The sequence below is a fragment of the Syngnathus acus genome, chromosome 16 (genome assembly GCF_901709675.1).
Source record: "Syngnathus acus chromosome 16, fSynAcu1.2, whole genome shotgun sequence".
In the NCBI taxonomy this organism is placed as follows: domain Eukaryota; kingdom Metazoa; phylum Chordata; class Actinopteri; order Syngnathiformes; family Syngnathidae; genus Syngnathus; species Syngnathus acus.
In genome coordinates, this window is record NC_051101.1 from 11171710 (window position 1) to 11187381 (window position 15672).

Sequence of the window (15672 nt, forward strand, 5' to 3'; positions counted from 1 at the left end):
TAAAAGAGATGAGCGGTGACAAGCAGAACAGGAAGCCCGGAGGCAATAAGAAGAGCTTCCGGCATCGAGATGTGCGTGCATGTGTTGTCTTGAGGCCATTTATTTGATGCAATGGAGACAACAAGTTTTCTTTCCAGTTAGAGTTGCAGTAAATCAATAAAAAATTCAATATTCTACCCAAAATGTATTTTATTTAATCAGACACAAAATCAGACACTTGCTTGTTGATTTATTATTTTTTTTAATTTATTTATTGATTGATTATTCATAATAGTTATTTATTATTATTATTGTTATTATTATTATTGTATATTATCATGAATCGCTTACTTCTTTAGTGACAGATGGCATGGATTTTGGAATTCTCTAGTAATATCCTGCCCCCTAGTGGCCTGGAGTGTCAGCTACTTATCCATCAATACAGTATTTTCTTTTAAACTTTGCCGCTATTTGTTAGAGTCGCAAAAAAAAAAAAAATATTGCCAGACAGTGAAGTTATGAGCTGTGAAGAGAAAGAGGCCCAGTGGGCTCCATAAAACATCTCCTAATGTGCGCATTACACAGCCAGAGTCCTGCAAAAAAAAAAAAGAGAAAAAGGGACACATTGCACCAATTGGCACTTTGAATGCAGCGGTATTGTGTGTCTGTTTACCGATTGCTCGAGTTTGCGTTGAGCAATAGACGCATGATACTTTGCAGAGAAAGTGCACGTCAGCATAATATGAGGAGGAATAAAAGCATCCGTCACAGCTTGTCAGCATCTTATCAGGAGCTTTGTACATCTCGCAAAGGCGAGACAATCACTTTGGCGAGCGACTCAATCCAATAACAAAAACAGAATTTAAGCGGTCTATATTTTCTTCAGCGTTGCGAGAGGGAGGGAGCGAAAAATGGATTTTAATTGTTTTGCAAAAAAAATGGAAAAATAATTAGGCGCATTTCCACTGTCATGCCGTCCAAGATGGTGACGCATCAGTTTAGTGCCAATATTGAAAGTTGCTCAAAAGAAGAACTCTGGCTGACTTCGACACATTTCCGCTTTACATTTCAGATACTGACTGCATTTTCCGTGTACGTTTGGATTCGTATGTAACGTGCAGACTACGGCCAACCAAAGCTGCTCAAACTCCAGATTAGCAGGCATCTTTCTTCTCTGTGACTAAGAACTTTCTCATCATATATTAGGAACACACACAAACACACAGCCAGACATTCGTTTGTGATCCAATCTGTTTATCCATTACTCTGTGCATTGATTTTCAATGACGCTGCCAGACTGCAAAATCCATTCCCTAAAATAATAGTAATCTATTCTAAGCACCGACTTGGAAGTACCCATAAAGAGACTCAAACTGCATAGCATGATGTAGTCTTGATAGTTTCTACTCTACTCTACTCTACTCTACTCTACTCTACTCTACTCTACTCTACTCTGCTTGACATTTGGCCCAGTTACCCTACTTTATTCGTATTTGTTGGTACCGCCTACCTTATCGTTCTAAAAATGGTAGCTCTGTTCTATCGCGTGATTGGTCCGAGAAAATGGTCATCATTATTGAATGACAAAGAGAGGAAAAAGAATGGCTTCCAAACAGATCATTATTTGAATTTTTGAGGAGGGGACAAACCTTTTTGGCACTACCAGCTGACAAAGAGGAGCTGAGCTAACAGATCACCGCCAAACGCCAAGTGCTTCATCGCCATTGTTCAAACGTGCGGCGGTAGGTGGCGGTCACAGAGACAGAGACGTTTTGCTAATTACGTTCCGCCCCCGCTGTGGTTGGAAATGAGCTCCCAAAATAATAACTTCCTGGTTCTATTTTCAGCTGAGGTCAGCGGCGGAGGAGTACGCCGCACTAAAAAAGGTGTGACATGGCGCACTGGGTATGACCCTCCACCTGCTGCGTACTCTGCGCTCTAGCGTTGGCGTGTGTGTGTCCAGATAAGTGTGAGAATGCAGGTGTTAGGTGTGTGTCTGCATACTCGGTGACCTTGACGAGGAGCACAAATACACAAAGATGAATCTCCTGCTTTCAAATTGGTGTGGGCGAAAGTTACAAGTTGCTGTTTTCCCTTTCTAAATACATCACAACTGAGTCATTATAGCACTTAAAGCTCATCCTCTAATAATTGATGCTCTTTCCTGCTGCGTTTGTACGCCTGCTAGCGAAGCTGACACACATACACACAATAACATAAATATGCAGTGGACATAAAGAATACGCGTGAATATTTGTAGCGTATGTAGACGAGAAAGAGGCATTATATTTTTTGCATCGTTTATCTGTGTGTGTGTGTGTGTGTGTGTGTGTGTGTTGCTGTAGGGGGCCTGCTTTCCTCCCCTGTAGGCTGGTTTGAATCAATAGAGCTGGAAAGTGCTGAAATAGCAGCCACACAGTCATACACGCACACGCAGGGGTGACTCACTCGGACTGAAAACATGAACAAGTGCTGACTTCTGAAATGAGGCTCAAAGAAGGAAAGAGAATCACAATCGTCTTTAATATCCACTAACAACGACGGGAATATATTTTTGACTTCAGATGTCACGTCACTTAGTAGTTTGACCTTTACGGTGTTCTGAACGCTGTTTTTACCTTCTTGTAAGTTACAAGACAGAAAATGTATGCAATGTTTAATTGTATGGAATTGGGTCACAATATGTATGCCAGAAAAAAATGATTGAACGCCTCAAGAGGGATATAAAAAAACTGCCAACTTTAATCTAGATATTGCTTTTGTGCTTATTTACATGACAAAATATAGGACTAGTATTAAAAAAATATTCCTGCAAAACATAAAAAAAATACTTTGTGCTGTCTGCCAGAATGAATGCGACGTAATAAAACAGAATTACTTAACCTTAAGAATATAGCATCGTTCATAACCCGCTAGTTTAACAATCGCATCTCGCTCGGAAAAAATGCGCAGAGAATTTCCCCTGGAGCATTATATTCACATTTGAATATTATTGCATGTCATTATCATATCGGCGTGACTTTTTTTATTGCCAATATAATGATAATCGCATCCCCCGTTACTGCAATTCAACAGGTCTGAAGTGAACTCCAGCAACAAGAGTCCCAGTCAACAGCATGTGTGTGTTCGTTCGTGTGTGTGTGTCAAAGCTATTAAACATTCACCGGCTCACTCGGCTGCTGCTGCTGCTGCTGCTGCCGCTGTTGCTGTTGGGCTTCCAATCTGGGTCAAGTCTCCTTCCTCTCCCCCCTGAGCTACCTCCATCCCTCCATCCTCCTCCTCTTTCCCTCGCTTGCCCATTTGTGTCGTTCTCTTTCGGCTCAACTCCCCGAGTGTTTTCTCTCTCTCTCTCTCGCTCTCACTCACTTTCTATGTCGTTTGCCTTTTAATCTCATTTCCTATTCTCCTCCCACATTCTCTCTTTTCTTCCCTTCTGCCTCTGTGTCTGTCTGTCTCTCTCTCTCTCTCGCTGGCTCTCGGAGGGAGTATTTGCTTAGCTACACAGCTCGCAGGCGGACCCGTGCTCCCATCCATTCTCCAAGTCAAATAAAGAGGCCTATAAATTTTTGAGCGATGATGAATAATTACTGTTATTTTTAAGTGTGCATGCGTGCGTGACCCCAATAGCTGGTAATCGTTCATGTTATGTTGTTTTGATCTCTCATCTAGCAAAAGAATCAAAAGCCCTTATAGCACGATGGGATTATGATATTGGCGTCGTGGCTCTCGGGATTAGAGGTTCATCCATCAACTGCTTGGCCAACCACTGACTTGTGTCCATACAGGTGTGCAAGGCAGTCATGCACTATGTGCTATTACTCATGATGACAATACCCACTTCTCTGTTTTGTTTTTTTTCCCCCTTTGCATGGATACATACACAAAATGTTTCAATGACATGAGGAATTGTTTTATGGTTGAATAAAACCAAGGTGGATTTTTATATACATATATATATATAATTTATTTTTTAAAGAAAATATTTATTATATTTATTCATTTATGTATTTATTTATTTATTTTTAAAGCCTACTAAAATATTAGAAATTGGTTTTGGGGTTAATCAGAGGCACTTAAAATATAGATGAATAGTGTTAGGTGTGTGCTGACTTAACCTTAATTTGAATGTTAATTTTATATTTTCAAGGGTGTTGTAAAAGTCATATTAATGGCGTGAAATTATGTTTTTATTTTTATGTAATGAAAACCTGGCACCTGAACAGGGGTGTGTAGACTTCTGACATTGAAAACCAACAAGGACTTTTATTATGTGGAAAACAGACTATTTGGAACAGACTGTGTTTACAATATACTGGACCTCACATCTTAAGATGAAAATGATATCACATTCATGACATTTTTCCAAAAGATGAAAAGCATTTATAAACACTACACTACAACCGTGAATTCCTAGGTTTGTTTGTATTTATGACATGTTGTTTCGGTGCGTTGTAGAATTGATGAAAAGCAACTCCCATTGTGATTATTCCCTTGCTTATTAGAATGCATGAGAAAATCAAGTGCGTCCCCATTGGGATGCATTCTGGTCCTCTAAGGCCATGCATTTCTAATTTCATCCCAAGGTAAAAGCTTGAAAATCATTTTGATGGCGCACTTGGTTATAATAAGGAGAATCACATTTGCTGGAGATGGCAGATGCTGTACTCCCGTGATCCATAATAATGTAGGACCAGCCGGGACATCTCTAGCGCTAGAGCTAACGATCCTGTCGGTAAAGAAAAACCAAAAACAATCAAAGCATATTTAATTTTACTTTGAAGCATGTACTGTACACATGGGCGGTGCTAGGGGTGGGGTCACAGGAGCACCCCTCCTCCCCCCAGGTATTATCTGATTTTTGCCGGAATTTATTTCAAACTTTCCACATGTTCTCCATTGGGAAACATGTAATGAATATTCTCAGCATTTTCTAATGAATTTTTGGGGTTTGTAAAAATAAAAAGATCCTTGGCCCCCCCCACGACCCCCCAAGGGAAACAAAAATCCTATCTCCGCCAGTGACTATGCTGACTTAATTGTTTCCATCTGCTCATAACCATTTTTTTGCTGATTTGAGTAGAGGCAGCTGGACTTCTTCAAACCGTGGACTAAAATGGGCCACGAGAAGCACATCCCAAAAAAAAAAAAAAAAATCTTGAACATTGAAGAGCATGCAGCCCACAAAATGAAAGGCGCAGAAATCTCCCCGTGCGCCCTGTCTTGTTAGCACTACTGAAGAGGAAAACAGTTGAACGGAACCTGCTCTCCAATATATCAGGCCTGTTGCCACCCAAACTAGAAGTGGCTGCTATTTTTAAAGTGCGACGTGGTTCTTTGCAGCTTTGACATCCCTTTCAACAAATCTTTTGCAGAAGAAGCAATGCTGTTGGGCTTTTGTTCAGCATCTCTGCCCATTGCTCCTGAAAATATTCTCCTGTAAACGCTTTTTCCCAGGGAACAAAGCTAGTCTTTTGACAAGTAAGGCTGGAATTAGCATGCGCATCTGCCAGCCTACTGCCGTGGCCATTGGGGGAATGTAAAAGCGGCATGTGCTTGCAACAATCAAGTCGAAGAAATGCTTCTTCTCAAATGATTAAATAACCCGAGTGGCGGAACGGTCCACACCTCCGCCAGAGCTGTGAGCAGCACTTGTTGATGCTTCTGATGACAGCAGCCATCTCCACAAATAGCCTGGAATGTGGTGAAAATGTTCACAGCCTTGTCCTTTATACCTCATTGCTCCCAACATCCCGCACAAAAAAAAATCATAATGCAAATGCTGTAAAGCTAAATTCTTTGATATTTCGTTTTAAAGCCGTGACGAGAACTCACGAGCAACACTTAATGCAAGTAAAAGTCCTTAAAACTTGTCTTGTCTCGGATGAAAAAATTTTCAGGAGAAGGGGTGGGGAAAGGTCACATAGTCATTAGATTGCTGTTCCCTCAACCTGCACTGATCACATACAAGCGGAGGTCATCACCATGACATCACATTATTACACGTCTTTGCCCTTTCACGCCCGACGTGACCCCGATTTAATATCATTTTCACTTGAGTGGCCATTTTTTTGCCTCGCTGTCCTTTTATTCATTAGTGATTCTGCTGCATAAGTATTTGCTAAATTTGAGCCTTTGGCCGACTGCTGATGAAGCATCGAAACCGTATACGACTTTATAAATTCACCACAAAAATAACCCTTCAATAAAACACTTGTGGAGCTGTTAAATGATACAGGTGTCCTCACAAGCCTTACTTAACCGTTACTTGTTGGATTTTATTTTGCACCCTGGGCGCTCTCTTCAATCCTTGCTAATCACACACACACTCGCACACCGACAGTGTTAATTTGACTTGCCAGGAAGGAAATGGTGTGATTCGCTTGACTTGGTCCCTGGACAGGAATCTAAAGACAGTGGGGAGAGTGCAGAGCAATCAAGCGATAAAGCTTATTATCTGAGGGGAGCTATATTCTAAGACTTATTATCTAGCAGGAGTTAAATGACTTGCAGGTCCTCAAAGGCCTGATGCCCTGGTTCAACTTGGCAGGAGAGGAGAGGAGAGCTTGGAGGCAGAAGGGTAAAGGAAGATGTGATGATGGGAGGGGGTGCTGAAGGTGATTCATAGGTGTGGACCGCCACTGCTGTGAAACCAATTTTCTAGTTGAAGTCGTGAGATGTACTCAAGTTGATAAAGCTGCAAAACGCTGCGGCATTGTCTTTTGTTTTGAAACCGCTCAGCTCCTACAGATAGCCGAGATTGTTTTTAGCGTCAAATGCTACACGTGTTGACAGCAACGACAACAGAGGGTTTTTTTTTTTCTTTGTAGAAGGAAAAAAAACAGCCACATTGGATCTTTATGACAAAAAAGGAGACGCCTGAAGCACCCTCAAGGTCAGGCGTCGGTAAATAATAAGTGTAATGAAAAAGCACAAAAATCAACAAAGCGGAAAAGCAACGAGGTTATTTAATTTCCTGCAACAAACAGAAAGTCTTGTGGAGGGAAGGCTTTGGTCTGAATCATCACAAAGTACGTCAAAACAAATCTTTTTTTGGGTCACATTGTTCCATCAAATTAAAGAAAAATTACTCAGATAAAAAAAAAATGGTGATTAAAAATTAATTATTTCTCTTTCAGGGGCCAGGTGAAAATGTAGGACAAAATTCTCATAAAAATTTGAAAATATTAAAAAGTTAATTATCTGGCCTATTACCTGGTAGGCATCCAAGCATGTATTTTTTTTTAGGAGGGGGGGGGGGCAGTTCCTCTGCGGCCACCCTCTAGCTCCGCCAGTGAGCTATTTATGAAAAAAATATCAATCAAACAAATTCGATATAAATGAATCATACGAAAAGATCCCATTGATCACATTCCATCCCACAACGTCACACTACATTAACATCCATCAATGATTGATTAAAAAAAATCCCACAAACAAACCAAAAATAATTCCTTTTCAAGTTCCCCCCCCTCTTTTTAGCAGATGAACAGCTGAAGGTCAAGCGTTTAACCGAAAAGAAAATACACTTGAAAATGAAAGGGGACTCTGCGTCACTCCAGCTAACCGCCGCTAAATGTCCACATATTGATTTAGGAAACTGCAGTGTTTGTTTAAGCAAAGAAAAGCAGCCCATTACCGCCGGGCAGCTCGCAGCCTTAAGAGTGCTAATGAGCCCACTGTGCCCTCTCGCTATCTCTTTTAAACACACAATATTAGCTCAACCAATATCAGATGGGTCCAGAACGAAGCATCTTCTATGTAGAAATCCCGCCGGCACTCGACATGAATGAAGAAAAAAAAAACAGACGACAAAGCATCTTTGTTGGTTAAGATAGTTCTTTATTATGAAGTGCCACAAAATGCTTTGTGTTCATTGTGCTTACATTGTCTAAATACTGGCTCAAAAAAGACCTAGGAGATCCTTTCCCTCTGCACCAGAGAGCCCAGAACCTCCTGAGATAAAGTGTGTCGGATATCACTGTACAGCGGTTAAAAACGCCTCAAGTCCTTTTACAAACTCTCGTCCAAGAAGTGATTAGTTCGGTCAACGTAGCGCCCTTCAGCTCGGTAATACAAAAAAAAAAAAAAAAAGAAAAGGAGAGGTCAAGCTAGTACAAGTTTTTCAATTCTTCTCTACCTGAATTCTAGTTAGTTTCATTGTGCTACTTTTCTTTGAAGGTGGACGTGATTCCCAATGGAAGTGCTTGGAGAGCAAAAGATCCGGAGCTCACGTGGAGAGACACACAACTGCCGTCGGGATTCAAAAACACTGCAGGTCGGTAGATTATTGCTCTTAAAGACCCTGTCGAGACGTTAAACATGCTTGAAGATCATTTGATGGAAGGCGAATTACATAGTAGTCATTTGTGATTTTTAGGGGGCGGGGCTAAAGTGATGTATGTGTAGGCACAAGGAAGATGCTAGCTGAGGTAGCATCCATTTTTCAGGTCGTAGGATTGACAGTTGAGTGGAAAGTACTCGAAGCACACCCAAAGCATTTTTACAAATTTGATGCCTTGTCCATTCAAACTCCGTCAACTGTCAGTAAGGATGTTATATTTTAGAGTTTTAGTTAGCGTGGGAAGTTTGTGGAGTGGTTGTCAGGTTGGATATGACTTAAAATGAAATATGTTGAACATTTTCTGGACTTTTGTAGAATCTCAAGAGTTTTTTTGTTTATTCCTGCAATACTCGCTGTTGCCACCTACAGGACGGGGGTGTAACAATACTGACTACATTGTTTACGCTCCTCTGAGTTCCATTCAAATTATTCCTGCGCAATTTCTTCACATTATTCTCTAACTTCTTATCTTCTGTTAAGCTCCTTTATGCTATTTCATTTTGGATTTTTGACCCAATTCCCGGGTAAAAATATTTCTTCCACTGAGACTCATTTTTCAAAGAGCTCAAGATTAGATCGACGGCTGCAACAAAACAACACCTTGATACAAAATGGCTGCCTTCACAATATTCTGCTGTTAGTTTGTATCTGAGATGAAGGTAAAAGTAGGTCAGAAGTGCATGTTCAGTGCAAACTCTCCTTTTATCTTCGTCACCCTAAAATATCACGTCGTGGAAGGCTGAAATCACTAATTGAATAATCTTATTAAATTCGGGATCTTCATCTCAACGTTGTTCTTAAATAAAGATTACACACGTCTGAGGAACCGCCGTAATTATCACAAGTCCTTTTGAAAAGAATCACTTGTTCATATTAAACCTATTATTTCCAATTGTCGGAAGCTTGACTGGGGGCGTGGAGTTTAATCAGACGCCCCAGATGTTCTCCCCGGGTCGCTCCGAATGCGTGCGTGCGTGCGCGTCTCGCCGAGGTTACGTAACGCCAATCGTCATTACCGAGCACAAATGTTTGTGCGCAGTTGTGTGTGTTCTGCGAGTGTCTCCAGGGAAGCTCCAGGAATCTTCAGCGAATTTTATTCAGGGGGGGGGCTTTGAGAGCTGGGTTCAGCCGCTATCAGTCCTATGGATCGACGTATTGTTCCGGGCTCTTATACGACTCGTGGGTTAATCCCGTTGGTCGGCTCGAGAGGAACGGACAAAGCCTGCTGCAGAATCCGAGTGTGTTGTAACCATGAAGGTGGCAGGCAGGCCATCCAGCTATAAGTGCAGGCTTGGTCTCGGAATGCACACTTGATGTGTGGTTGAATAATGCATTGCATTTAAAGTTGACCACAGCGTAACTCGGACGATAGCATGCATCAGCCGTCACTTCAGATGGATGCACCTGCACGTCACCCCTCGACTCCAGCTTATACTGTTGTTTGAATTTTTCAAAAGGGCTGGTTTTTTTTTGTTTGTTCAGAACTGCAGCAAGCCGCTGATCCCAGCCCTCCCCCCCCCCCTCCTCCAGAATCCTACATTAGTTCTACTCACTAAGAGGCAGGCAGTGCATAACGAGAGAGGAAAGACTTTTTGTTTCTTTTTGTTTTGCTAACACTACATTGGCATGTTCCCTGATGTCTGCAATATTTGTCTTTTTCTGTTTATAACTATAGGTGAAGTAAAACATACCTGATTTTTAAAACTGCTATACAGTAGTAGGTAATACTTCGTAAGTTCATCATAAAATACCATGCATTAGTGTGATTATTGCTTTGAAAAAAGTCCTACGGAGGCTCCAAGAGAAAAATATTGCCCTCGTCTATTCAATTTTGGCAAAAAAAAAAAAAGTTAAAAAAAAAAAAAAGAAAGCTTTATAAGATGTTGGCATAGATTCGATTTTTTTTTTGCATGCAAATAAGTTGAACAAAATAATTAGAAAAAAATCGCACTTAAAAAGTGGCATATGCTTTGGCCTGTGGTGGTAGAAATAGGAAGTAACTAAAAAATAAAGTGCAACATAAAAAAAATACATGACAAATAAGTAATAAATAAATAAATAAATAAATAAATAAACATTATTTTTCTACCTCAGTAGTGGCGAGAATATGGTCACTTGGTGCAGAAGAACATTAGCGTTATTATCATTATTACTATAATTATTACTATTCTTCCTCCGAAAGCAAAAGAAAGAAACTCTTTTTCTACGCGTGGTAGTGCAGAGAGGAAGCCAGCAGCCGTTAGCGCGCCGTTGCTAGCGTCGTCCTTGTGAAAGTCTCAACGGCGTCTGGATGCCGCGTTTGCGTTATTCTCGTCTCTATCCGGAACAGGAAGAACTCGTCGACAGTTTGTTGCTGTCGGGAAGTGCATGCGTAAAACAGTTCCATCCAGGAAAAATTGTGCTATCGTCATCGCCGTGGATCGGCCGCAGGGGAAAGCGAGGTGCAGAATGTGAGCGAGGAAGCCGGGTCAGAGCACAAAATCGACGGTTTGCGGGTTTTTTTTGTTCTCGTCGCGAGAGGGTCACGCATCCAGGGGCCCGAGAGGAGAGAAGGGGCCTTTGAAGCAAGCCGACTCGTAGTGCTTGTTCAGGTAACTCTTGAGCGCGAAGGTCTTGTTGCAGCGTTTGCATTTGAAGTGCTTGAAGGCCGAGTGCGTCTGCATGTGAGCGCGCAGGTTGGAGCGGTCCGCGAAGGCTTTGCCGCAATGGGCGCAGCCGAAGGGCTTCTCGCCCGTGTGCGAGCGCATGTGACCCTGCAAGAGCCACGGCCGGCTGAAGGCTTTGCCGCACACGTCGCACTTGTGTTTGAGGTCGTGCGTGAGCAGGTGCATGGCCATGGCGGGCATGGACACGTACACCTTGCCGCAGGTGGGGCATTTTTTAGCCAGCTTGCTATCCAGCGAGCGGTGCGTCTGTTTGTGTCGGCTCAGGTTGGACGAGGTGGCGTAGGTCTTGCCGCACTCGTTGCAGGTGTGCCGCTGGATGCTGCGCGGGCTGCCCATGGCTTTCCTTCTGGAGCGCCCGTCCGTGATGTAGAAGGCGTCCACCGAGTAGCCGTCGCTAACCGCCGCGTCGCCGTTGATGTAGCCGTCGGTGAGTTCGGATCCTGGGCTGTCGGGAGACTCCGAGTCCGGGGCGCCGTAGTCGCTGTGGATGCCGTCGTAGAGGGGGTCCGGCGAGGGCACCTTGATCCCGCCGTCGCTCTCGCCATCGTACGCCGACGGGCTGATGTAGTCGCTGATGTAGCCGGCTGCCGGGCGACAAGAAAACAATGCGCTTTGAGTCCTCCTCATGACCTTTTTGACCTTTTTGATATGATGAAATTCCAGAAACGTAAACCGACAAAGACAGGAATTGGTTGTTTTTTTTTTTTTCGATCTGGTCAGCCATCTTTCCAAGCAGGCTAAGTCAATACAACAGGATGTTTTGTAAGTTGGTGTCACTTTACATTGAGGAAGTTTGGTCATCAATATTTCAGATTCATACATTTTTTTATAGTGTCAAATCTCTGCCTTGGGTCGATAAATGTTTGGAAATTCATGTTCACCACTTTTGGACACCATCTTGTCTAGGGGATTCGTAATTGCAGAAAGTTGTACTCCTCAATCTCCGTTTTGCTGCACCCAAAGCCAAATCCGTTGTTGTTATTTGTTAGCATGTTAGCATTAATGCAATAAAACCAAAACGTTCCGAATGGAAATCAAAAGAGCAGTAAACAAAATGAGCATTGTTCCAAATCAGGAGCCATTAAGCTAGCAATTAAAACTCAAATGCTTTGATGGCTATTATAGAAAAGTGTTCGAAATGTTAGCAAACTTGGAGAGCAGCAAAGTAGATTTGTGCATTCAACATGAGTGTCACAGCTTAATTCTAACAAAAACTGAAATGGCTCCAGGAAGAAGAGCATGAAAACAAAGCGCGACTGTATCCTTAGATATAATTTAACGCCTGAAAATACCTCCTCTGGCTCTTGAGAGTTCCCTCCCCTAATGTCTTTTTAAAGTGTTTTCAGGGCACTGCCATGACTTTGAAGAAATTGCCCTAAAAAAATCTGAACTTAAATACATCCTCCTCATAATTTTCAAGTATTTTATTTTTTTTATTTGACTGTTTCGACCCAGCATGAAGTCATCTTAGTTTTAAGTCGCTGTTATTCTGAAGAGCCAACCTCTGCATGACTTTGTTTGTATCCGCGGGCTTCCCCTCCGATCCGAGTAGTCCCATTTCACAAAGCAACACAAGTAGGAAAACAATTATTCCCAACTCTGACAAAAAAAAAAAAAAAAAGTTGCTGCTAAATCCTGCACTGCGGTGAGCGTTACGGCCACGTCAAGCTTGGAGGAGGAAGTCGAAAAAGGTAGCGGAGGACTGCGGGTCGCGTGTGAAGCCACACAGGGCTTGTTAGCCTCGACATGATGAATACGCCACTGACAGATTTATTATTTTTTTTCCGTCTTCGCCGACGCGCAAACACAAGTGAGGGGTCAGGCGCGGGAAGCGTACGCTGATGCAACAACGTGTCAGTGGCGACCGGGCGCAGGAGGAAGGGAGAGGAAACGCGGAGACGTCTGTTCAAGGGTGGATTAAAGTTCACCGTGTACAACAATGAGTCACGCTGCCGCCGCTTGACGATGTGTCGGCAATGAGGGCCGTTAAACACGGCAAGTGCAAATGTCATCGTCTGTGACTCAGAGACGATCACACGTCGAACTTGTTGAGTCAATTGATTGTTCCGTGCTAACTGATAGGGAGCGTCATGCAAAAAGGAAAATTGCTTGGAAGGTGGATGGTGAAGGTATGTCAAAAGAAACCCGATTGACACACTGATAGTCCCGCCTTCTGTTGGTGATTGGTTGTTTTTCCTCGGGCGTGGTGGTTTCTTGTATGAAAGTAAAGGCCCAAAATGAAAGCAGGAAGAGGGACGGGTGATTTTTTTTTTCTCACAGATCCTATTTATCACCAATGCCAAGTCATAATGCCAGTTTTAAAAGTTCTACTTTTTAAAAAAAAAAAGAATATTTATAATAGTAATATAATAAAATATCAACAGCATCAACTTTGTTCCGTCAATTTATCTAAATCATAAAACTTAATTGTTTTTTAACTATTAACTCTACTGGAGTTGTTTTGAGTAACATTTTATCTACAATGTATGAAATTGAGTAAAAATCCTCAAAGAGGTAAAAGTGACCCACAAGGTTCAAAGCCTTATACTTGTTACTATTCTTGACAACAGAAACCGTTTTTCAGCGAGCACTATTTTTAGCAGCAATGACAGTTTGGATTTCACATGTTTGGATTGTACATGTGTACTTTGAAATAATATGAATATATTAGATGGCTATAAATATCCATCCATTTTATTATTTATTTTTCTGGGGAACTGGAGCCTATCCCAACTAATGCACTCTGAGCTCTGCTTGCCCCAAAGTCAAGTAAACGTGATCTACCTGTTTCTCCATTATTGCGTAACAGATATTCCGGATGTACACGATGCGTGGAGGTTGTTCCATCTAAAAATCTATTTCCATAATCTACAAACAAATAAAGCAGCTGCCACATAAAGGCGTCTAAAGGTTGAAATTGCCCAAGGACAAAAAGACGTTAATATATTTGAAGGTAGCAGGAGGTTAACCACTGTTATTAAAATCTTACGATGGTAATAATAATAGCGCTTGGTCTTAAATGACCAAGGTATAAAAAGGTGTGCCATGAATAATCTTAATTAAAACAAGTTAATTGCTGTAAAAAGGGGCAAACAACAAAACATTCAACTCAAGCGTTGCGTAATCACCCTCTCTTAAGACAACTCTACTTTTCAGATGAACGCCATTTAATCCTTTGATGCTCATTAAAATGACGTCACAGACGACGTTTCCAAACAAAGCCATCTGAAAATGTTCAAAATCCACAAGCTCGAGGCTGCTTATAGTTTTTACTTCATCCCTCGTGTTCGTAACCACACAAAGCATAAATATCACTGCCAGAAGCCTGTTGAGTATTTTTTTTTTTGGGACTTTCAATGACCTATAAAGTTGAAAGGTTACTTGCCACCTCTTATGCCCTGTTTATTTCCTTTAACCTTACTTAGCCTGTGTAGGAGGAAGCACATTGGGGAGGGGAGGGGAGGGGGGGCTGTTGACTATCAGCTCAAAATCAATAAAACATGGGACGGATTGAGTTCATGCGACCTTCTCGCTAACATCCGCTTGAAAATAGCTCAGCGGGGAGAGAGTCTGGGACAGTCGCGGCCGAGTGAGTGCTTAGGAATGTGAAGGTTCCATTCCGGCCCGTGAGCAAGGCAGCCGAGCCCTCGAAATGGAAAACAGCTTCACTATGTTGGCTACTGTAATTAAATGCAGAGGGGAAGTTTTGGGCAAAAAAAAAAAAAATCCTGCTTGTAAATGAGCAAATGCATCCTCAGCACATTCCGTCACGGGCTGCGGTCGCAGTGCACACTTAGTGAAGCAACAACCGCACACACCTGTTCAAGCTGAGCCCGACCTACCTTTGTCATGTAGCCGCAGGCTGAGCGCCGTCCTGGGCCGGTAGGCGCTCTCCAAATCATCCGCGGTGGAGAAATCATCCAATTTCACCTTTTTCACCAAGAAAGACCTCGGCATGGTGGTGCAACACACACACACACACACACTCAGACACACGAGTCCGCACGCACGCAAACACAGCAGACCGGCGTGGCCAGCGTGCCCACCAGGAGCAATCTCGTTAAATAGTTGCGAAGGTCTTTTAGTCTGTAGAAATTCCACCACTGGCTCCTCCTCGGCAGAGCGAGAGCAAGTTCAGCACCGGACAGCTCCCCCCCTCCTCGCTCAGCTTCCTGTGCAGCAGACAAGCGGAAGTCTACTCGCCGCCACCCTCACGTGCGATGTCGAATAAATAGATCAGCGTTTGTCTTGAAAGATGAGGAGAGGAGAAAGAGGGAGGGAGGGGAGAGTGAAATCGGCAAGCGTTGTGGAAGGAGACCTCCGGTCCAGGGTCTCGGTGGAAGTAGTCCTCAAGTCCGCCCGGCGACTCGTCGGCTCATCGCAATCCCCCCCCACCCCCTGCCCTGCTCTTCTCTTACTGCTGCTTCCCTCTCTCTTCTCTCCTCTCCCGCTTTGTGCGACGAGCTGTTCCGTGCCTGTGTCGTCTGACGATCAGCTGACTGCATTTATAAGCGTGGGGGGGCATAAAGAGAGAGGGAGGGGTGGGGGAGAGAGAGAGAGAGGGGCACGAAGGAGTGCTTAATTTAATCCATCCCTCCTCTCCAGGGAGCGGTGACTGGCCCAGATGATTTATTGAAGCTGTTAACCCCCCCCCCACTCGCCCCCCCAGCCTTCTTTTTGTCTTTT

The 15672-nt window shown here is 43.0% G+C and overlaps 1 protein-coding gene across 1 annotated transcript; it reads right to left on the reverse strand.

Annotated features, from left to right (window-relative positions):
- Positions 1 to 7797: 7797 nt before the first annotated feature.
- On the reverse strand, positions 7798 to 15472 carry LOC119136239 (transcriptional repressor scratch 1-like). Its single transcript, XM_037274578.1, has 2 exons — positions 14829 to 15472; positions 7798 to 11570 (listed from the first exon to the last, which is right to left on the reverse strand). Exons 1-2 carry the CDS (start codon positions 14941 to 14943, stop codon positions 10843 to 10845), a joined length of 843 nt encoding a protein of 280 aa, XP_037130473.1. The 5' UTR covers positions 14944 to 15472; the 3' UTR covers positions 7798 to 10842.
- Positions 15473 to 15672: the final 200 nt, after the last annotated feature.